General features: G+C 40.9%; 1 protein-coding gene across 2 annotated transcripts in view; it reads left to right on the top strand.

Annotated features, from left to right (window-relative positions):
- The window catches only part of LOC144680932 (prolyl endopeptidase-like), a 130,697-nt gene extending 109,619 nt beyond the window's left edge, over window positions 1-21,078 (top strand). The window contains exons 13-15 of one of the 2 annotated variants that reach the window (XR_013576648.1): window positions 10,999-11,130; window positions 11,767-11,864; window positions 17,031-17,125. Coding sequence is in view for 1 of the 2 variants with exons in the window: in XM_078542491.1 (XP_078398617.1) it covers window positions 10,999-11,130; window positions 17,031-17,187; window positions 18,724-19,015 (581 nt within the window). In the remaining variant the exon portion in view is untranslated. Of the gene's footprint in view, window positions 1-10,998; window positions 11,131-11,766; window positions 11,865-17,030; window positions 17,188-18,723 lie in introns of those variants that run through there. The other variant, XM_078542491.1, reaches the window with a different exon arrangement.
- Window positions 21,079-23,556: the final 2,478 nt, after the last annotated feature.

The following is a 23,556-nucleotide window of genomic DNA, read 5'->3' as shown; positions in this document are numbered from 1 at the left end:
CAAAAAAGAAGCAGATCAAAGCAGAAGTCAAGAAGTGGGAAAATCTGGAAAAGCCATGTCAAATGATAAGGAGGGCTGGGAGGGCCTAGTCGTGTCCTGAAACCAGAATTAAGGTAAGTTACATGTCTCACATGTGTGCAGCCTGGAAATGATTGGAGGTTTAAATAAGTAACTCTGGAACAGAGTTGAACTGAAGTCCCTGAATCTGGAGAGTGAGCCAGGCCTGTTATCAAAGTTGGTAAAAAAAAAAAGAGTCCTTAAATATAATACAAAGGTTTAGTGCAGCTTTTTTTAAAAGGAAAAGAAATATGTAACTTTTAACGTGTTTTATTTATTTAATTGGTGATTAGAAAGAAACACAGCACTTGGGACAACTTCAGGTGAAAAAAATCAACATAACTGATTTTTATATAGCGCTTGTAATTTTAAAAAATAGACTTGAGGCATAGTCAAAAATATAGGTGTTAAGCCAAAGGAGGAGGTATTGGGAGAGAACAAATGTTTGGTTGAAGAAGTGGGTTTTGAGGAAAAGTCAAGTTTAAGGAGGGAAATGCAGAGGGGCGGTTTAAGTGGCTGAAGGCAGGATTGACAGAAAGAAAGACCTGCATTTATATAGCACTTCTCATGACCTCGTGTTGTCCGCAAACACTTTACGGCCACTGAAGTAGTTTTGTAATGTAGGAAACCTGATAGCCAACCTGCTCATAGCAGTGTCCCACTAAAACCACAGTTTGATAATTGCTAGATAATCTGTTTTAGTGGTTACTTAATGAGAGAGAAATGTTGGCCAGGATGCCAGGGATAATTCCGTTTCATCTTTGAAGTAGTGTCATGCACCTGAGAGAGTAGATAGCTGAATGTCTCATCTTTTAGTGTAGCATTGGAGTATTCCCTGAACTTTGTGATTAAGTCTCTGGAGTGAGGCTTGAATCCAAAATCTTCTGACTTAGGTGAAAATGCTATTGAGTCACAGCTGGCAATGGTGGGATGAATGGTCATGGGGCAGAGTCAGAGCAACAGAGAGTTTGGAGGGAGATTTTGTAGTACTGAAAGAGGTTACAGAGAAGGGAAGAAGCTATGAGGATGAAAATTCCAAACTTTGTAGGTCAGCAAGAACAGATGCAATTGATGAAATATGGACAGCAGCATTTTGAGGAAGGTTTATTGAGGTTGAAAGATGGAATGTTAGCTATGGGAGCATTGGAATAGTTGAGTTTGGAGGTAAAAAGGCATTAATACAGATTTCAGCAGCAAATGGGTTGAGATAGAGTCAGAGATGGACAATATTATGGAGATGCAAGTAAATTGTGATGGAACCAAGATGGGGTCAGTAGTTTCACTTTGTGTTTAATAGGATGCAGAGGTTGCTAACTGTCTTTCAGCTTGTGACAGTTCTTATCCATGCTATAATATGAGTCATTTGTGCTGTTACTTTGGGTGCATAAATATGATACGGTACTAAGATACAATGCTGGATTATCCTGTAGTGCAGTAATGTTGATGTACATTTACTGCCAGGTTACTGCTGACAAAGTAATATGGTAATTATAGCTACTCAGCATTGTCCCTTAATTAAACACAACTCTAACAAAATAAAGTAAGTGAGCAAAACATTAATTAAAGCATGTAACTGGGGGCCAGATCTCGTTTGAATAAGCAGCCTAAGTATTGCATGGTTTTGTTTTTAGGAATGATAAAATATGTTATCAAATGTCAAATTGGAAGTAGGATTCAAACCTATGCATATTTCAAATTATATTTTTCAGTTAAGCATAATTCAGACATGAAACATTTCATTGTAGGGTTTTATGCTTCATTAAGATGTAGCAGAATCACACTAATTTAGAGTGCTTTTTAAAATAAAATTCCAGTTCGAATTTTATGATATGACACATTTGAGTTGAAGTTGTAACACTTGGAGTAATTTTATTGGTCTTTGCACATCAGACAACATTTTGAACAAATTGGCAGCCGGCAAGACGCCTTCTACACGCATGTACTAAAGGCCAAGAGGCCAAAAAGGTGATAAAGCATTATGTCTACCAAAACATTCAGCTGTTACAAACAGCTTTTCCAACAACTGCATTATGTTGGTTAAAGATCAAAGAATTGGAATGATGTTTGTCAAACTGCACAGTGGTAAACAATCATAACCTTCAGTCTGGGATCATTATTGGGACAATTACTTTTCTCAGTATATGTATGTAAATGACTTGAACTTATGTCCTCTAAATCCCACTATCAAAATCTGCATACAAATTGGAGGTATGGTTATTGTGAAGAGCTTCCTAAGTGAGTTCAGCAGAAGATGAACAGGTTATAGACTGGATAAATAGGTATTGGATACGGTTTAATGCAGGGAAATGTGAAATGGTGTATTTTGGAGAGGAACAAAAGGGAATGAAATGTACCTGAATAAAAGGGGGAAAAAACTTGCATTTATGTATGGGCAAGTTCATAGTAGAGTACATAGAAATGTAGAAATAAATCATATACATACTTCTGGAATAGTGTTAAAATTGCTAAATTTGAAGCTGAAAGCGACCTCTCTGTCGTAATATACTCCAAGCTCAACATATCTAACCAATGTAAAGCTAATAGAATGTTGAACTACTTAATAAAAACAGTAGAATATGGCAGAGAAAGTAATGTACAAAGCTCTGGTCAGACTACACCTTGAACACTTTGTCCAGTTTTAGCCGCTGAGCTACTCAGATGCTGGAGGCAGTGCAGTGAAGAACTGAGAAGTTGATCCCTATTGTCAGCGGTATTAGGCATGAGGAAAGACTGTGGAAACTCGTGCTCATAAGCATGGAAAGGAGGATTATGAAATGGGATTTTACAGAAGTATATAAGTCAATTAATTTAAAATATTAGTTTAAGCATAATTGCGATAGTTTGACTTGGGGACATCGGTTGAAACTGGTAAACAGTAAATTTAGGACCAATAACAGGAGATTCTTCACAAAGTGACCAATGTAGAAAACAGAATTCCAGGTAGAGCAGCGTTGCTAATATATATTAGCTACTTGCCACATGTAGCTAACTGGGAATCCAGATGTGGATATATGCATTTCTGATTAGCAAATAAAAATTTAATAATAGACACAATTATTGTGCATGTAATCTCAATACTCATTTGCACGCCATTTGCATGTGTACTTCAACCCCATTTTGTCTTTGTAAACGCTTTACTTCCTTGATTATTGAATGGTGGCTGGTGTTTAGCTAAATATACCCATCTGATGTACAGTTACCTATATTGTGTGTACATATGTAAGGTGTATGCAACCAAAACAATTTTTTATCTGATGCCCCTTAATTCCAACAGACTGAACTGACAAGCTGACACTGCTCAGTGGAAGCACTCTCGACTTTAAACGGCTTCGGTACACAAGTCAATAAAAGCAGGAGGGCACGTTAATAACGCTGAAGAAAACATGGGAATCTAGGTTTTATAAGAGAGGCGAGTAGAAAAGCAAGGAGGTAGTGATAAATCTATACAAATCATTGGTTAGAAAATTGTGTCCAGCTTCCAGCAGCTTACCTTAGCGAGAATATCAAAGTGAGGGTGCGTAAGAGATTCCTTATGATGGTCCTGAATTGAATGAATGGTTATGAGGAGAGGCTGGACAAACTGGGACTCTCTTTACTAGAATAAAGATTAAAAGGATACCTGATAAGAGTTGCTCAAAATCGTGGATGAGGTAAATGGGAATAAGTATTTCTGGTGATTGGTTAGTTGATAATTAGAGCGTATAAATTAAAGATCAACACCAAAAGAATGAAGGGAGTAGTTAGGCGAATGCTTTCTCATGCAGAAGGTCATTGAAACATGAATTGTCCTACCAGAAGCAGTGATGGAAATACAGTCACAATAGTTTAGAAAAGACCAATTGGTTCATTTGGGCATGAAAAATTTTAAAGTATGCGGGGAAAGACCAGGGAAATGGGACTGGGTGAATTGCTCATTCTAGGTTGAGATTTATTTGTATGATAGCTGCCTAACCACCCCCTATTCTCTCATAACCACCACCACCTCCTCCTACATATGATGTCTACCTACAGAGTTTGGTTTGTAAAGGAATGTCTGATGCAGAACTATAGCCATATGACTAGGACATCACAGTTGAGATAGATCCATTCCTTACTATATTTTCTAACAGATTGCTGGATATTGACTGAGAAGACACCTTGTCTGATTTTTTTATTTCTTCTTCTGTAATTAAGAACTAAGTTTAATTGCAGAGCCTATCTGTGTCCTGCGAATAACTCACAGAGTCCAAGCCATTGATCAGAACTGGGATTTTCCTAGCCTTTATGCCTCAGTGCTGTATCATAAAAGAAATTGCTACACTCTACAAAATTGATCCTGTTTCTTGGGTGGGGAAAAAACACAAGAACATAATCCCTTTGATATGAATTTAGCATTGCTGATGTGATATTAGCGCAGTGACTAGCTATTTAAAATGAAAAACAGAAGATCCTGGAAAATACAACACATTTCAGTGTTAGGTTTTGGGGGCATTTATTCCATTTTTATTTTGACTTCGGTTTTCCAGTATTTGCACGTCTTTTACTTTGTCCTGGATATGTTTCGGTTCCAAAACATTACGGAGCTACCATCCCTACCATTGTCCTTTTTTCTGTAATTGCCCTTGGAAAAGGACACTGTTGAACCCAGTGCCCTTGGTTTGTTGGGGCTAGAGGATCCGGGTTTCATGCTTGTTTTGGTTTGGGTGATTGAGTTGGCACAGAGACAGAGAACATCAGTAGATCATTGTTATAATAAATACATGCTGTTTATTTACAAATGAAACTCAGCAGCTACACTTGTGTGCTTACAACTCAAAACTCTGTCCTTCACTCTTCAGTGTCTAACTCAAGACTCTCCCACAGAGCCCGTACTACTCTGCTATTGGGTATTAAGATCATGTGATCTTACATGATAACACTTGTTTTAAAGGTATATTACACATCAGTTTACTACATCCCTCCCCCTTTACTAAAAAATACATTTTACAATTTTTTTAAAAATCAGGTTATTTACACAGCTCAATAATTTACAATGTCAGTCTCCTTGGGGGTTTCCTTATGTGTGTAGAAGTCTCAGCTCTACAGCTTCTTAAGTTTGATTTGGAGTCTCCTTTACTGGAGTCGTCTGAGCATTTGATTCTTCAGTAGATAGCTGTAAATCTGTTTCTTTGACTCTTTCAGGCATAGTCGGCCCTTCAAACACATTTGTACTCAATTGAGTTCTTTCAACAGGAGATGTTGATTCAAACTGGTGGAATAATTTCTGGGTATTTGGTTTCTCTTATGTGATCCACATGTCTCCTTATTACTCGATCGTCGACTTTCATGTGGTAGGAAAGAGGTCCTGTTACTGTACTTATTTCACTGAACAACCATGCTGGTCCTTCTCTTAAGTTTTTCACAGATACTTTCTCTCCTACATTAAATGTTCAGTCCTGACTGTGACAGTCATGTCCAATTTTCTGACTTCCCTGCCTTCCTTCTACCTTCTCTCCCCAAGTTTGGCATACTTAGGCTCAGTCTCGATCGGACACAGCACTTCATCGACAATTCAGCAGGTGTGACACCTATTCTCGTATGAGAGGTGGTTCTATAATGGCAAAGAAGATGTGCTAATTTAGTCGCTGTAGAATCCCCAGATAATTCCTTCACACCAGATTTGAACGTCTGAACTATTCTCATGAGTCCATTTGAAGAAGGGTGGTATGGTGATGTTTTGACATGAGCAATACCATTGAGGCTTGTAAATCGGCTAAATTCAGCACTCGTGAATACTGTTCCATTGTCTGATACTAGCACTTCAGGTAGTCCATTGGTTGCGAAACTTTGTCGTGGTTTGTCTATTGTAGCAGAAGATGTGGGCAACCTCACTTTGTTTATGTCCATCCATTTTGAATGAGCGCTTACAATAAGTAGAAACATTGTTCCCATAAAAGGTCCCACATAGTCGATATGTACTCGTACCCATGGCCTTCCTGGCCACGCCCAGGGGTGTAACAGAGCTGTTGCAGGTAATTTTTGTACGTGTTGACACTGCACACAGCTTCTCACCAAGTTTTCTCTCTCTCCATCCATTCCTGGCCACCAAATATGGCTGCGTGCCATTGCCTTCATTTTGGAAATTCCAGGATGTGCACTGTGAAGTTCAGATGACAATGGCTTTTATCCTTTTGGAGGAACAAACTCTCAAGCTCCCCACAATAAGATACCTTCTTGGCTGCTTATCTCATATTTTCTCTGGAAATACGGTTTCATTTAATCAGATTCTTGTTTTTGTGACCAACCATGAAGAACTTGATTTCTCATTTTGGTTAAGACTGGGTGTCAATTTGTCCAATCTTTAATTTGTTTAGCATGTATCGGTGATGAGTCCAGGAAGTTCAATAACAAAACGAATTCCTGAGGAATTGGGACATCCTCATCTTTTACTTGCAAAGGTAAACGACTAAATGCATCTGCATTTGCAATTTGACTTCGAGCCTATGAATAAAAATACACTGCCAAGATCAGTGCCCATCTTTGTTCTCTTGCTGAGGCTATAGGGGGGTAAAGCCTTTGCCAAATAGTCCTAATAATGGCTTGTGGTCCGTTACGATAGCAAAATGATGACCATGTACAAATTGATGAAACCTCTTAAAACCGAAAATGATTGCCAGGCCTCCTTTTTCTATTTGAGGGTATTTTTTTCTCTTCAGTGCTGAGTGTTTTCGGCACATCCAATAGGTCATTCTGATCCATCATCCATTCGATGGGAAAGCACTGCTCCCACTCCCTAGGGTGATGCGTCATACATTAATACCAACTCTTTTTTTGGGTCAAAATGTACTAAAAGTGTAGATGATTGTAACAACTGTTGCACTTCTGTGAAAGCTTCTTCTTGTGCTGTTTGTCATGACCATCTCTGTTTTTTCTTGAGCAAGTACTACAGTGTTGCCAGTTCTGTCAACAAATTAGGCAAGAAGCGTCCATAGGAATTGATCATCTCCTAGAATGATTTCAGTTCAAAATTCTTTGTCGCTGGGGCTTCTTTAATGGCTTTCACTTTTTCTTCAACTGGATGTAAGCCTTGTGAATCTACCTTGTGACCTTGGTAAGTTACCTTTTTCGCATGGAATGCGCACTTTTCTTTTTTCAATCTCACTCTAGGCTGCAAAAAAAAGTTTCAGAACTTCTTTCAAGTTCATCAAATGTTTCTTTTCAGTGAGTCCAGTCACGAGAACATCATCCAAATAAACTACAACATGGGGCAGCCCCTGTAGTAAACTTTCCGTGGGTTCTTTGGAATATGACGCAATCTGAAGATACGCCAAAAGGTAAACGGGTGTATTGGTACAATCCCTTATGTGTATTTATGGTGACAGACTTCTGGATGCCTTCTCTAATTCCAGTTGTTGGTAGGCATGACTCATATCTAACTTCATGTAGACCTGCCAATTTAGCCTATAAATCTTCAATTTTAGGTATGGGATGTCCATCCAATTTTGCCACTTTATTGACTGTCAATTTGTAGCCCCCACATATTCAAATGCTTCGGTCAGGTTTGAGAACAGGTACAGTTGGTGCTGCCCACTCTGAAAATTGCACTGGTGGTATCGCTCCCAGTTTTTCTAATCTGTCCAATTCGGCCTCTACCTTATCCAGCAATGCATAAGGTACTGGTCTTGACTTCATGAACTTTAGTGTTGCCTCTGGATCTACATGAATTTTTGCTTGTAACCCCTCAATTTTTCCAAGTTCTTCCTTAAAAGCTGAGTCATTTTTTTTTAGTAGCTCTGATAACCCATTAGTTCTCAATTGGAAGTTTCCAGTCCATTCAAATTTAATTTCTTTCAGCCAGTTTCGTCCAAGGTGTCTAGGTCCCTCACCTGCTACTACCATCGAAGATAATTTCACTGTTTGACCTCCGTAGTCTACTGTGACTTTACATACGCCCTTGACTTGTATGTCTTCTCCCATGTAAGTTTTTAATTTGGCATCAGTTTCTTCTAAATTCAGCTTGCGTTCTCCATGATTCAGGTATTTAAAAATATGCTCACCAATCACTGTACTAGCTGCACCAGTATCTACCTCCATTCTGATAGACTTCTCATTCACTCTCATGGTAATATAGGTTCTGTTCTTCCTCCTTTAAACTATGCAACGAATAGATATCAGAATCTATTACTTCAGGCTTTTCAACACTTAATCTCAGTGGGTTTTTGCTTTTGCCTGAAAGTCTGCCTGATTCTAGCTTTACAATGTCTCATGAGGTGTCCTTTTCAATGGCAAAAGAAAGATTCAGTCTTTATAAACTGATTCATTACAAGGTCGTCTGCTTCCACTTCTGTTACTATCATGCCATGTTTTTGCTGCTAAGTTATCTCTTTTAATTTGTCTGCTAGCAGTTGCTGCTTCCCACTTCTGAGTAAAGCTCTGCACTTTCACTCTCTTTTTGGCTGGGGGCTCCCCACCCAACATGGAGGAGGGTGCCATTTTGCGCTCCTCATATGGCTTCTGAGCCTCGCACTGCACCTTCCATTGCCAGAGCGATTTCCAATGCCTTCTGAAAATCTAACTTTGTTTCAGACAGTAATCTCTTCTGAATCGCATTTTCATTTATACCGCACACCAGCCGATACCATTGATAGATGTACCAAACTCGCAATATTCAGTTAATTGCTTCAGACATAACAAGCAACTGTCTCCTCCGCAGCTCTGTTTCTTGAGTTAAATTTAAACCATTGCGTTGTCACCGGCTTGGGCTGGTAATGATTCTTTACAAGGTTCACTAAGTCATCAAAACTTTTCGAGCCTGGGGCACTAGGCACCAACAGATTTCAAATGAATCCATATGTCTTACCCCTACACGTGGACTGAAGGATCGCGCACCTCTTCTCCTCCCCAACAATGCCGTACGCCTGGAAGAAGAACGCAAGGTGTTCAACAAAGTGAGACCAGTCGTCCAAGGTTGGATTGAAAGGCTCCACTCTTCCAAATTGCAGCATGCTGTGAGGGGATTACTTCAACAGTCAAGAAGGAAATTTTCTTTTACTTACAACGACTGTGCGAGGTACGGTTTCAGTTCTTCTGATTTGCTTCATTCTTCCTCACTTTTTGCCTCATTTTTTTCCCTGGCTTTTCTTGCTTTCACTCTTGTCGCCAGTTTGTTGAATCCAGTGTCCTTGGTTTGTTGGGGCTAAAGGATCCGGCTTGCACGTTCATTTTGGGGTGACCGAGTTGGTATAGAGACAGAGAACATCAGTTGATTGTTGTTAGAATATTTATTTACAAATGAAACTCAGCAGCTACACTTGTGTGCTTACAAGCCAAAACTGTCTTCACTCTTCAGTGTCTAACTCGAGACTCGCCCGCACTGCTCTGCAATTGGGTATTAAGATCATGTGATCTTATATTATAACTCTTGTCTTAAAGGTATATTACACATCAGATTACTACAGATGCCATTTGTAGTCATCGTCACCTTCAGGTCTCAAAAGTTGCAGCAATTTTCAGTTTATACATATTAATGATATTTATTTTGGGTCAGTTCCTCTGGTGTGTAATGGGAACCAACTCTAGTTTGAAAACAGTGACCAACATCTTGGGACCACTTCCTAATATGTTAATGTAACATTTAGAGGCATACAAGTTTTAATAAGTCTTGCAGCTGTACAACCACAGAGCTATCCAAGAGTGTCTCTGGCTTATTGAAGGAAATAATAAATTCTGTTGTAAAAGGTAACATTCCCTTTTCATAGTTGGACTGAGTGGTTAGTTTCACTAGGGTGACTTCTTTAGCATTTAAAGCTGTAACGGATTTATCATTCTTAGCTTTCATTCTGATTTATTTAAAGCGGCATTGACTGCTTTGATCTTTTACTGAAAATGGGCAGGAGGTGGGGAGATGCAACCTGATGCAAATACCTAGGCTGCTGACTTCCTTTAAGACATTAACTTTTGACAATGTGCCTATGTTGCCTAATTTTGCTTTTAAATGCTCCAATGAAGCAGCTTGAAATTTTTATTTTGTTAGAAATGAAATGAATGAAAGTTGCTGTAGTCCCAGAGGACCATGGGCTGCTCTCTCATTAGAAAGATAACTGGTGGTGAATTTAACCCGAGGGTCACCACACTTCAGGCAAGGGGCGAGATTGAGAAAGCTTCATGGATGACCTCAGCCGGTACAGCAATTGAACCTGCATTGTTGGCGTCACTCTGCATCACAATCCAACCGTCTAGCCAACTGAGCTTTAGAGACGTTATATAAATGAGTTTTTTTCTTCGGTGGTCTAAGCTACATTCCTAGCATCCAGCCACCCGACACCCCTCTTCCCCCACCCACCCCGCCTCCCCTCCCCCTGCCCAGGTGTGATTCACTTCATCATGCCTGCCCTTTCACCAGCCAGTGCACCCAAGCATAATGCCACCAAAGCTAAGCTGTGCCTTAATTTATCATTTTAGGAAGGGTAGTTCTAATACAATACATCTCAGTCTTCTAAAAGTATCTAAAAGTTTATTGGAACGATATTGTATTATATACTAGTACTGATACTAATGTCATTATGGTTGTAAGGTAGCAGGAAATATGTATTTGGATACATTTATGGGATGTGGGCATCGCTGGCTAGGCCAGCATTTATTGCCCATCCCTAGTTGCCCATGAGAAGGTGGTCGTGAGTTGCCTTCTAGAACCGCTTGCAGTCCCTGTGGCGTAGGTATACCCACAGTGCTGTTAGGGAGGGAGTTCCAGGACTTGGACCCAGCGACAGTGAAGGAACGGCAATATATTTCCAAGTCAGGATGGTGAGTTGTTTGCAGGGGAACTTCCAGGTGGTGGCGTTCCCATGTATCTGCTGCCCAAGTCGTTCTAGATGGTAGCGGTCGTGGGTTTGGAAAGTGCTGCCTATTGACTGGAGCATTGGAAACTGAACACCAAATTGATTATAGCATTTTAACTTAAATGTATTTGTGCCCTGTTTGTAGGAGGTATGCTGGAAAACAAACAGAATTGTTTTGACGACTTTCAATGTGCTGCTGAAGTTCTCATCAAAAAGGGCTACACTACTTCAAAGAAACTGACCATTAATGGAGGCTCTAATGGTGGTCTGTTAGTCGGTATGTTGATGTGTTTTTTTTTATATATGGTTTGTAATCATGTACATTGGCATTTAAAGATTTTAATTTGCTACTCTAGCACAAACAATGCAGTGAAATTCCTACAATTTGAGGAGGAAGGGTGTCCTTTTGTTTTTCATCTGTCAGTTCCTTATAGCCTTTTTTGCAGGGGGAAATGATTTATGACCACTCAAACTCAGTCATCAAAGTATCCATAAATTAATTGAGTTGAGACCTTTTTCTTCCAAATAATTGAAACATCCTTGACATTGTGCAATTACAGTAAATGAAAACCAGCTTTATCGTTAACCTTCTGTTCTAAGAAAGGGTGTCACCTGTAAAACATTGACTCGTGATCGCATGACAGATGTGCTGCCTAACTTGCTGAATGTTTCCAGCAGTTTCTGTTTTGTCTTTAACTCATGTAATTCTGGCATATAATTTTACTGTAATTTTTTTTTAAAGAAGTGTTATTCTTTTGCTTTAACCGCAATGGTTTCTTGGATTAATTTGTACGTGAAGACATATTTAAAATGAACTTGAAATATATTGTTTGCATCCACCTAGAGCCATCTAGCACAATTGCAAAATCATGTAAGTGAATTTAAATTGACCACTTTCCCAATTATGTACCAGACTCCACAGGCCAGAGGCAATGAAAGTCATGAACACGAGTACTTGTCTGCCATACATCAAGCCTGATGCCAAAGAAAGATCAAAATAAATTTGTGTTTGTACATTATTTACCTTCTATTATAATACCTACAGTGTGAAACCAAAGTTTGGGGACTTTTGATTATCCACCAATTTTTATTTTCTAAGGAAGAATTGTCCCATTATGCCAAATAATGGAGGTTCTATTTGCCGTCTGGCCTTCCTAACTGATGTGGTTGAAATTAACATTCTAATACATTGAATGGAACAATATTGAATACTCATTCTTGCTGTGTGTTTTATAGAGCAGCTCTGCATCTATATCATATGGCTCCATCATAGAAAAACGGAGTTCAACTGCTAGTGTAACAATAAAAATACTCCTAGAAATGTTTTACAGGCCTTTTATCTTTCATTAAAGAAGACAACAGAACCGCTGTTGAGCCCAATTTTAAATTTACTGTACAGACACCCTGCCAATACGAAAGTATCCTACATAAGAATATAGTAATTAGGAGCAGGAGCAGACCATTTGGTTCCTCAGGACTGCTCTGCTGTTTGGTAAGATCATGGCTGATCTGATTGTGCCCATCTACCCCAGTAACCTTTGACTTCCTTGTCAAATCAAGAATTTATCTAAGGCCTTAAGAATGTTCAATGACCCTGCCCCCACTGCTCTCAGGGGAAAAGAATTACACAGACTAATGACTCTCAGAGTAAAAAAATTCTCCTCATCTGTCTTAAATGGGAGACCCCTTATTTTTAAACTGTGTCCCCTAGTCCTGGTCTCTCCCATAAGGGGAAACATCCTCTCGACATCGACCCTATGAAGTCAACTCAGGATCTTTTATGTTTCAATATGATCACCTCTCATTCTTCTAAACTCCAATGGATACAGGCCCAGCCAGTCTAACCTTTCTTCATAAGATAACCCCTTCATCCCAGGAATCAGTCAACCAAACCTGAGCTGCTTCTAAGGCAATAATATCCTTCCTTAAATAAGCAAGCCAAAATTGTACACTGTACTCCAGATGTGGTCTCGCCAATGCCCTGTACAACTGTAGCAAAACATCCCTATTTTTATATTCCATTCCCTGGCAATAAATGACAAATGCCATTTACCTTCCTAATCATTTGCTGTACCAGCATTCTAACCTTTTTGTAATTCATGTAACAAGATACCCAGATCTCTCTGTACTGCAGAGTTCTGCAATTTCTCTCCATTTAATAAATATACTGCTTTTCTATTCTTCCTGCCAAAATGGACACGTTCCCACATTATACTCCATCTGCCAATTTTTTACCCACTACTTCCTTCACAGACTCCTTATCTCCTTTTCACAACTTACTCTTCTACCTACCTTTGTGTTATCAGCAAATTTAGCAACCATACGTTCTGTCCCTTCATCCAAGTCGTTGATATAGATTGTAAATAGTTGAGGACCCAGCACTGATCCTTGTGTTACAGCGTGCCACCCCGAAAATGACCTATTTATCCCCACTCACTACTTCCTGTTAGCTATCCTCTATCCATGCTAATATATTACCCCCAGGGGTACCCCCAACACCATGACCTCTTATTTTGCGTAGTAACCTTTGACGTGGCACCTTATCAAATGCCTTTTGGAAATCCAAGTACGCCACATCTACAGGCTCCCCTTCATCCATGTTACTCATTAATTCCTCAAAGAACTCTAATAAATTAGTCAAGCACAATTTCCCTTTCACAAAACTATATTGATTCTGATTGCTTTAAGATTTTCTAAGTCCCCTGCTAACTCCTTAATCATAGATTCTAGCATTTTCCCTATGACAGATGTTAGGTTAACTGGCCTGGAGTTTCCTAATTTCAGTCTCCCTCCTTGAATAGAAATAATCATTTACTATTTTCCAATATGATTGGATCTTTCCAGAATCTAAGGAATTTTGGAAAATTAAAACCAATGCACCTACTATCTCAGTAGCCACTACTTTTAAAATGCAGGCTATCAGGTCCTGGATACTTGTCGGCCGACAAATCCTCAATGCAGTCTTCCTAATGAAAACATCAGGTACCCATGAAAAACAGAGCTACCATTGCAGAAGATTATATTTGGCTATGAGCTAAGTATATATAAATGAAGAAACTTTTTGACAGATGGAGAGAAATCTAATCCACAGCCCATTAACTACTGAACTTTGAGGGTTTACAGTGACTTTGCTGTGTTTGTTGGTAATCTGACTTATTATTGTACATTTGCAGTATCAAATTTTGAAATTAATGTGTTTCCTTAAATGTAGGCCTGGCCTTTGTTTTTTTTATTTATTCATGGAATCTGGGCATCGCTGGCTAGGCCAACATTTATTGTCCATCCCTAATTGCTCTTGAGAAGGTGGTGGTGAGCTGCCTTCTTGAACCGCTATAGTCCATGTGGTGTGGGAACACCCACAGTACTGTTAGGAAGGGAGTTCCAGGATTTTGACCCAGTGACAGTGAAGGAACAGTGATATATTTCCAAGTCAGGATGGTGAGTGAGGGGAACTTCCAGGTGGTGTGTTGTTCTCATGTGTCTGCTGCCCTTGTCCTTCTAGGTGGTAGTGATCATGGGTTTGGAAGGTGCTGTCTAAGGATCCTTGGTGAATTCCTGCAGTGCATCTTGTAGATGGCATACACTGCTGTTACTGTGCCTCGGTGGTGGAGGGAGTGAATGTTTGTGGATTTGGTGCCAATCAAGCAGGCTGCTTTGTCTTGGACGGTGTCAAGCTTCTTGAGTGTTGTTGGAGCGCACTCATCCAGGCAATTGGAGAGTATTCCATCACCACTCTGACTTGTGCCTTATATATGGATAGGCTTTGGGGAGTCAGGAGGTGAGTTACTCGCCGCAGGATTCCTTGGGGAGGATTTCCCCTCGTCGGGTGGTCTGCCATCCGCGATCAGGCCCCGACCACGATTTCACGCCAGCTGGCCAGTTAATGGCCAGCTAGCATGAAACACACACTGGGAGACTCAGCACTGCCAGGCTGGGGGCAGGGGAAGCTTGAGCGCTAAAGTGTGTGCATGCATGGCACTGCGCTCAGTGAAAGCTCACTGAAAGCACAGAGCTGCCTCAGGGAGCTGATGATTTTGAACATGATAAATAAAGATTTTAAAAATAAGGAAAAGATGTCCCCCACATGTGATTCTGTCACATGAACAGGGACATGTGAAATATGAGTTTTAAAAAGTCTAAGTTTTTTAGTCACTGTTCGAAACCTCATCCCGCCCATGGATGAGATTTTGTTTAAAATGCCTGGCCTGAACGGTTGGATGGGCAGCAAAAAGCTTCAATTTAATTAGTTGATTAAGGGCCTTAATAGGCCCCTTAATTGTCGGTGGGCACACTGCCGCTTCTCACGCAGCCTGCCGACCGAAATATGGTGAGAGTCGGCGATGACATCGGGACGCTCGCCTGACATCATTGCGCACTATTTCACTCCGGTTCGGGTCGGGCGCACATCCAGCCATGGGAGGAAAAATCCTGCCCTTGATTCTGCCCTGCTGTTGTAGCAACAGGATTTATATGGCTAGTCCAGTTCAGTTTCTGGTCACTGGTGACCCCCAGGATGTTGATAGTGGGGGGGCTCAGCAATGGTAATTGAATGTCAGGGGGCAATGGTTAGGTTTTCTCTTGATGGAGATGGTCATTGCCTGGCACTTGTGTGGTGCGAATGTTACTTGCCACTTGTCAGCCCAAGCCTGGATATTGTCCAGGTCTTGCTGCATTTGGCATGGACTGCTTCAGTATCTGAGGAGTCAAGAATGGTGCTGAACATTGTGCAATCATCAGCGAACATCCCCGCTTCTGATCTCATGATGGAAGGTCGGTCATTGATGAAGCAGCTGAAGGTGGTTGGGCTCAGGACACTAGTCTGAGGAACTCCTGCAATGATGTCCTGGAACTGAGATGATTGACTTCCAACAACCGCAATCATCTTCCTTTGTGCTAGGTATGTCTCCAACCAGTGGAGAGTTTTCCCCCGATTCCCATTGTCTCCAGTTTTGCTTGGGCTCCTTGTGTGTTATAATCAGTAGTCTAAATTAAGAATGAAATGAAAACCTGATAATCACAATGGCCCAGTCATCAGATTGACGGAGATTGGACATAATTTGGGAGGTGCGCATCAGGACCTCATAGAGGTTCTGACACACACGTGCGCTGCAATTGCCTGGGAAGTTTTAACTTTTGATGGGCTGATTTCCATTGCCTGGGACCCTTCGTGAATGTCTCCAACACCGGGCTCGGGGTCGGAGAGTTGGGCCTGATAAGGGAGACTTACCTGCATGCACAGCATGGAAATGTTATGCTGGTTAATACCTGGTCAAACTCTGTGATTAGCCAGCAAAACTCAATGAAGCACCACAACCAAAGCCCCAAATCACCCCTTCAAGCCAACCCAACTACCCAACCCCCCTGACTACCCCCTCAACCTCCCTGATAACCAGCCAACTACATCGCCTCCCCGACCACCTGACTACACACTCACCAGGTGCCCCAACTAGACCCCGCCGACCACACCCCACCTGACCATCCAGCTACACCCACCCCGACCACTCGACTACACACCCCTCCAACCACCCAACTACCCCCGTTTACCACCCAACTCCCAAATACCCCCGACCACCACCGCTCGACTGCACCTTCCTGGACTATCCTTCCCTGATTGCCCCCTCCCCCGACTGCCCTCCTCCTCCTTCCCCCGCCCCGACTACCCCCCCAACTGCACCACCCCCAACTAGCCCCCTCGACTGCCATCACCCGACTGACCACCCCCCTCCCCTGTCCCACCTCTCACTGACTCCCCTCCCCCCGCGCGCGCGCGCGCACACACACCCCCAACTACCCCTCCCATAACTGTCCTCGATTACTTCCCTGAGCTCTCCCCAACTATCCTCTCCAACCACAACCTCCCCTACTGCACACCCCGAGTGCCCTTCTTGACTGCCCTCCTCTACTGTCCTCCTCAACTGCGCCCCCCCTGACTGCTCCCTCGACTGCCCTCTCCCGACCATCTCCTCAACTACCCATCCCTTCCCCCACCAACAGCACACCCTCAACTGCACACCTCCAACTGCCCCTGCTTACCTGCCACCCCCCCCCAACACACACGCCCTTATCAGCTGCACATGCACTATCACCCTCAACTGCACACCCCGGACTATCACTAGTCTGACTTTCATAAGTTAATTTTGACCATTTTCACGTTTCTTAATCTCTTCCATTTTACAGCGGCTTGCGTGAACCAGCGACCTGACCTCTTTGGCTGTGCTGTAGTGCAGGTTGGAGTCATGGACATGCTCAAGTTCCACAAGTTTACCATTGGACATGCGTGGACCACTGACTTCGGCTGTTCAGACTGCAAGGAGCAGTTTGAATATTTAATCAAGTAAGTTGTATATAGAAATTTTCTGAAAAAAATGTTCTTATGGCTCACCAAACTGTTAGTAACTGAGCCATGTAGACCAGAAACTTTGCAAGTCCAGTCCACAGCTGGAGATGCAGTTGATCTCGGGTGTCCTGAATTTGGAAAGGGGCATTAAGGCAATTCCTTGCTGCTAATCATTGACCAGCATCTCTTGTCACAAACGCAGATGTGTAAACAAGATCAGTTCTCTTTCAGGAGACAAATTGCCTACTGAAAGATCTTTATGCTTTTATAGTGATTTTTTTTATTCTTGGGAGACATGAGAAATACTCCATAATAGATTTTGAGAAAGTAGAAGAGAAACAACTCTTTACAGTCTCTTTAGGGTATATAGAAAGAATATGTAACTCTGAGAATGAAACGATGTATTGTAGGCTGTAAGAATCAAAACTGACTTGAAGAACAAAGATATTTTGAAATAAACAAGAAAATAAGAATTTAAGTTAATAAAACAATACTACATTATCGCTGCAGGTAAAAATCAAGGCACAACATCTCCAACATAATTTTTAAATGTCAGCATTGAACAGTGAGCTTCATGGTACTAAGTCAAATCCTTACCCTTTTCATCAGGGCTTTGGTGTAATCCAACTCTTGTTAACTGAGCTTCCCCTTCCCTGGAATTTATCCCAGGGCCTTAGTGGCCGTGGGATTGTATCAGACTTCTATCTGTCAAACCACATGTTAATCTGTCCAATCTAATTATTTTCCATAGCTGGATCAAAATGATAAATTAATACACAAGGAAGAAATTTGACTTCAAACGGTCTGTTGGTGATTGAGCAATTGCTTGTATATTAGACTGCTGGTTTGAGGTCCAAGTCAAATTTAGTATCAGCCATCGTTTGAATGAAAGCAAATTGGGAATTCCAAAGAGGCACCCCAGTGCAGCTCTTTGGTTGGGCCCTGGTGAATCCCAACAAGGGACATGTGGGAATCTTACACAAGCAACCTAATGTATTAAACTCCCATAAAACTTGAGTTGAGTTGCATCAAGAATGGGATGGAATAGTTTTCCTATTTGCCCCAAAAATAGATCTGATGTAACTTATTCATGATGTGAAAGTGCCTGTAAACTACATTATTTATGACTATTTTTATTTATTCATAAAATAGTTCAGGATTATTTTCAATTTATATAGAGGTAGGAATTACTTCTACAAATGTATCAGTGACAGTGTGTTAGATATGTGCCATTGAAGTCATGATCCTAAGTTGCAACGAGTTTAATGAATAATACTTAGTATTGAGAGTAAATTTCATGATATAATATGTATAATTTTCTCAGCAGTTTCTATTTTGTCACAGGAGTCTTAAATTCTAAATTATTGATTGCTGTTTAAATTGTGTATCTCAACTTAATTGTAAACCTGAATTCTAAACCTGACTAATTTTTTGGGATTTGTAAATGGTTCCATTTGATACACAATACCTTGGTCTTGAATATCTGTTATGCACAAGTATTGATGGTAATATTTGCATCTCTCTTCTTTTTAGATACTCTCCACTTCATAATATTAAACTGCCAGATGATGGCATTCAATATCCAGCAATGTTGTTGATGACAGCAGACCATGATGATCGCGTAGTTCCTCTCCACTCTATGAAATTCATAGCTACTCTACAACATGTTGTTGGCCAGAGCCCAAATCAGATTAATCCACTGTTTATCTATGTTGATACCAAGGCTGGGCATGGTGCAGGAAAACCAACTGCTAAAGTAATTCAAGAGGTCGCTGATATGTATGCCTTCATTGCAGAAACATTGCATCTTGAATGGGTCAATTGAAACAGGCTTTGTTATCTGTGCATAAAATTGGTATTGAGTAGTTTTAAAATATGTAAACATTTAGAATACATACTAGACATTTAAGAATGGGACTATCATAAAGTAGTATGTTCTTTGGAAAGACCTTTTGGGATTGAAGGGTGTGTTCAGACCTCAATAGAGTGAATGGTCCTACAAAATAAGAGATGTTAAATAAAAGTAGTTAACATTTAGCAGCTATGTGCAGCATTTTGAGAATAAATAAGACACTTAAGATTCCAGTGGTTATTTACTCCCATAAACAGAATTTCTCATTGGGCAGAATTTTTCGCTCGGCGTGCAGGCGCGCACCCGATATGCTCGAGCATGAAATAGTATGTGATGACATCGGGACAGCATCCATACATCATCGCACGATATTTTGGTCGGCAGGCGCATGCCAGAGCTGGCAGCGCGCCCGCTGACAATTAAGAGGCCTATTAAGACTATTAAAGCAGTAACTAATTGAGATTTTTCATTGCCCATCCAACGTTACGGTTGGCAGGCGGGCAAATCGGCCAGGCAGCCTTTGCATTTTTCAGGAAACATCATCCACGGGCATTATTTTAAAAAAAATAAAAATGTTTGGACAGAATTTTCATCATCCATTGTGCCTGACGCTGATGTGTGGGCATTTTTTCCCGGTTTTTAAAATCTTTATTTTTTGAATTTAAATTCTTCAGCTCCCTGAGGCAGCTCTCTGCCTTCAAGGAGCTTTCATTCCGCGCTCCACCACACCCGTGGTGACTTCAGCACTCGCCCTCCTCCCAGGCAGTGCTGAGCCTTTCAGCGCGCCTTTCATGCTGGCTGGCCATTAATTGGCCAGCTAGTGTAAAATTGTGATCGAGGGCTGATCGCGGTTCCCCAGCTGCTCCCAGGCGTGCCAAACTAAAAATCCTGCCCATTTTTATAGTGAGGTCCATTTTGCGTTTGTGTGTTTTCAATTCACATGGAATATTGTCAGAATTGGCCACACTGGAGATTATTTTACATTATTGGACTTTTTTCACTTGCAAAGAAACACAAGCTAATGGAGATCGACTTAAATACATAAATAGAAGATTTTTCAAATAAATGGCTGCAGTGATTGTCCATTTAAATATTCATATTTTCTACAATTCTGGTAGGCATAGAAACATTTAACATTGTGTCAGGGTTTACTTTGCATTCAGCACAATTCAGAGGTTTCTGATATTTCCCTTTTTGATCACCAGTCACTCACTTCTGCAGATACTTGAGTTAGAATGTTAACAATTATTTTCATTATTTAAACAAACTGATTGAAATGAATAATGCTATGAGGTTTTCCTGATGTAAATGATAGCCTCCCATAACTGTTGTCAGTTAATTTGTGACTTTTCATAATGGTCCATCCTACTAGATTAGAATATATTGGTTTCCATATGCTTGGCTACATATGGCTCTGCTTAAAGCTATTCAAAAGCACTAAAATTCAGGGACACGGTAAACAATAAGTTTGAACCGCTGTGATCTAATATAAGAGAGTCACATTTTTCTGTGTTCTGTTAGTTGTTTGTGTGCTGGATGTAAAAAGCCCAGTGCAACACATCTTGGATTTTTCAAAGCTCCTACTATTTTTCCTAGTAATGTGCAATTTCACCAGGTGGTAGGAAGGAGAGAAGTTTGAGATTTTGTCCCAATGCATTGGATGCATTTGATAAATCATAAGTTGTGACCCAGTAGAATTAAGATACACTAATGCTGATTTAGAAGTTTTTTTTAAAGTGTAAGTAATGTAAAGAAATAGAGCGTAGGTTTATGAATTATTTTTCTTACCTTAGTCTCTGATTGATGTGCCACAAAGTAAGCTGCAAAAATATCATTTTAAGCTCATTTCAGACAGCCAGATATTTTACCATGATTTCAATGCATTTCAATTGCATTTGACTGTTAAACTAAGTAATTTTTACCTCAAATCTTAATTGAAGAAGGCACTAGTGACTAATAATTCAGGTTCACTCCTTACATTAATTCAATATATCAGGGTTTCAGTACCTTAAAAAAATAAAATGCAATTTGCCATACGTTTCTGTTTTTCTGACTTTATTTCCCATGCTACTAAGAATTATTTTTCTTTTTAATGTTGCTGTTCATTTCATTTCACAGCATCCATACTTAACTAGGAGTAAACCTAGTTCATTAACACAGGGGACCGCAAAAACAGTGGGGTTTTTTTTATTAATAACGATTATTTCATCTCTTTCCCTGCATGCCCCCTCCCCCTCTCTTGTTGACATATATTGTAGTTCCACAGTTGCTGGTAGTCTTCCAGCACTTGCTCAGATGTTCATTTTTCTTTTGTAAACCCAAATACTATGCATCACTAGGTAGTTGGATCATCCCAGGCATCACAGTAGGTGATAATGATCTCATTTGACATCCAAACATGCATGTTCTGGCATGAAGCATCAAACTGCAATCAAGCACAGGATATCTGGCTGAATTTTTAACCTCTCAAGCCCAGGGTCATTGAGGTCAAAGATACTATTTCCGCACAACTCTCCTATCCAATATCAGATACTAAATTGCACTTGCTCACGTGCCATGCAGTTATATTTCCACAGTTTTAAATGATCTTTAGATCTTAACTGTATAAATGAAGCAATAATTGAGCTTTAGTTTTGTGCTGACTCCATAGTTTAAATATCTAGCTTAATTTCTGCCAGAACATGTGGTCTTTTAATATTTGCCATTGAAAGTCTGGCAATTCTAAGAGACTATGGCCAGGATTTTCCCCTCGGCGATTTGGGGACGGGGCCCGCTCACCAAGGGGAAAATGACACAGGATGACATTGGGAGGAATCCCCGACGTCATCCCGGTCCCTTTAAATATTCACAAAGCCGGGTGGACAGCGAAATCAACTGTCCGCCCGCCAACCTGTCAATGGCCAATTAAGGCCATTGACAGGCTAATTAACCTTATTAAACAAAAACAGAATTACCTGGAAAAACTCAGCAGGTCTGGCAGCATCGGTGGAGAAGAAAAGAGTTGACGTTTCGAGTCCTCATGACCCTTCAGCAGAACTGAGTAAAGTTAGGAGAGGGGTGAAATATAAGCTGGTTTAAGGTGGGGGGGTGGGGTGGGGGGAGAGAAGTTGGGGGGTGGGGTGTGGTGGTGGTAGGGACAAGCAAGCAGTGATAGCAGATAATCAAAAGATGTCACAGACAAAAGGAACAAAGAGGTGTTGAAGGTGGTGATATTATCTAAGAAAATGTGCTAATTAAGAATGGATGGCAGGACACTCAAGGTGCAGCTCTAGTGGGGGTGGGGTGGAAAGATTGACAAGGTATTACAGTTGTAGAAACAGTTATAGTTGTCAGTCTTTCCACCCCACCCTCACTAGAGCTGTACCTTGAGTGTCCTGCCATCCATTCTTAATTAGCACATTCTCTTAGATAATATCACCACCTTTAACACGTCTTTGTTCCTTTTGTCTGTGACATCTTTTGATTATCTGCTCCTATCACTGCTTGCTTGTCCCTACCACCACCCCACCCCCACCCCCCCCCAACTTCTCTCCCCCCACCCCACCTTAAACCAGCTTATATTTCACCCCTCTCCTAACTTTACTCAGTTCTGCTGAAGGGTCATGAGGACTCGAAACGTCAACTCTTTTCTTCTCCGCCGATGCTGCCAGACCTGCTGAGTTTTTCCAGGTAATTCTGTTTTTGTTTTGGATTTCCAGCATCCGCAGTAGTTTTCTGTTTTTAACCTTATTAAACACCCTGCCCGGCCAACCTTAAGGCTGGCAGGCAGGCCAGGAACCCCAGCGGGCTGCAGATTATTAATGAAACTTCTTCCACTGGCGGGATGAAGTTTCATGTCCGTTTTTTAAAAATTTAATAAATTTTATGTGTTTATTATTAACATTGTCCCATCTCGTGTGGCATTGTCACATGAGGGGGACATGTTAATAATAATATTTATCTATTATTAGAGTTTACTTACCTCTCATGAATCTCCTTGAGACAGGACTTTGCCTCAGGGACCAGTGCGCTCTTTCGCGTGCATGCACGAAAGAGCGCACTTTGACAGATGGGGATTCCCTCCACCTCCCGCACAGGAAGCGCATAGCGGGCAGGCCGCTGGGCGGGCCTTAATTGGCCCGCCCACTCAAAATTGGCCCCGTTTCGGCGGCAGGGTTCGGCTGCCCATTGAGGTAAGAATTCTGCCCTATCTTGCTAAACATAATAGGCCTAAGGATTTTTGAATGAAGCGTGGACCTTGGAACCAACTCATTGGCCTGACATCATTATGTTGGGCTGTGAAAAGATCATGCAAACTTCTGAGCTCAAAGTACATACAATACTATAATCCAGTAAGAAGATTTGTTTCACATCTTTCAATACTAATCATTAGTCCATTTTGTACTTGACCAAATACATAGTAGCTACCATCATGCATTAGTCATTGAGTAGATACTAAATCACAAAACTGCTCAATACTGACTTACAATGCTGAGATGTTCTTGACATTGAAATAGCTCAGGATTATGTCATCA

The sequence above is a fragment of the Cetorhinus maximus genome, chromosome 5 (assembly GCF_964194155.1).
Source record: "Cetorhinus maximus chromosome 5, sCetMax3.hap1.1, whole genome shotgun sequence".
Taxonomy (NCBI): domain Eukaryota; kingdom Metazoa; phylum Chordata; class Chondrichthyes; order Lamniformes; family Cetorhinidae; genus Cetorhinus; species Cetorhinus maximus.
Note: the sequence above shows the minus strand (reverse complement) of the source record. Positions and strands in the feature narration are given on the sequence as shown.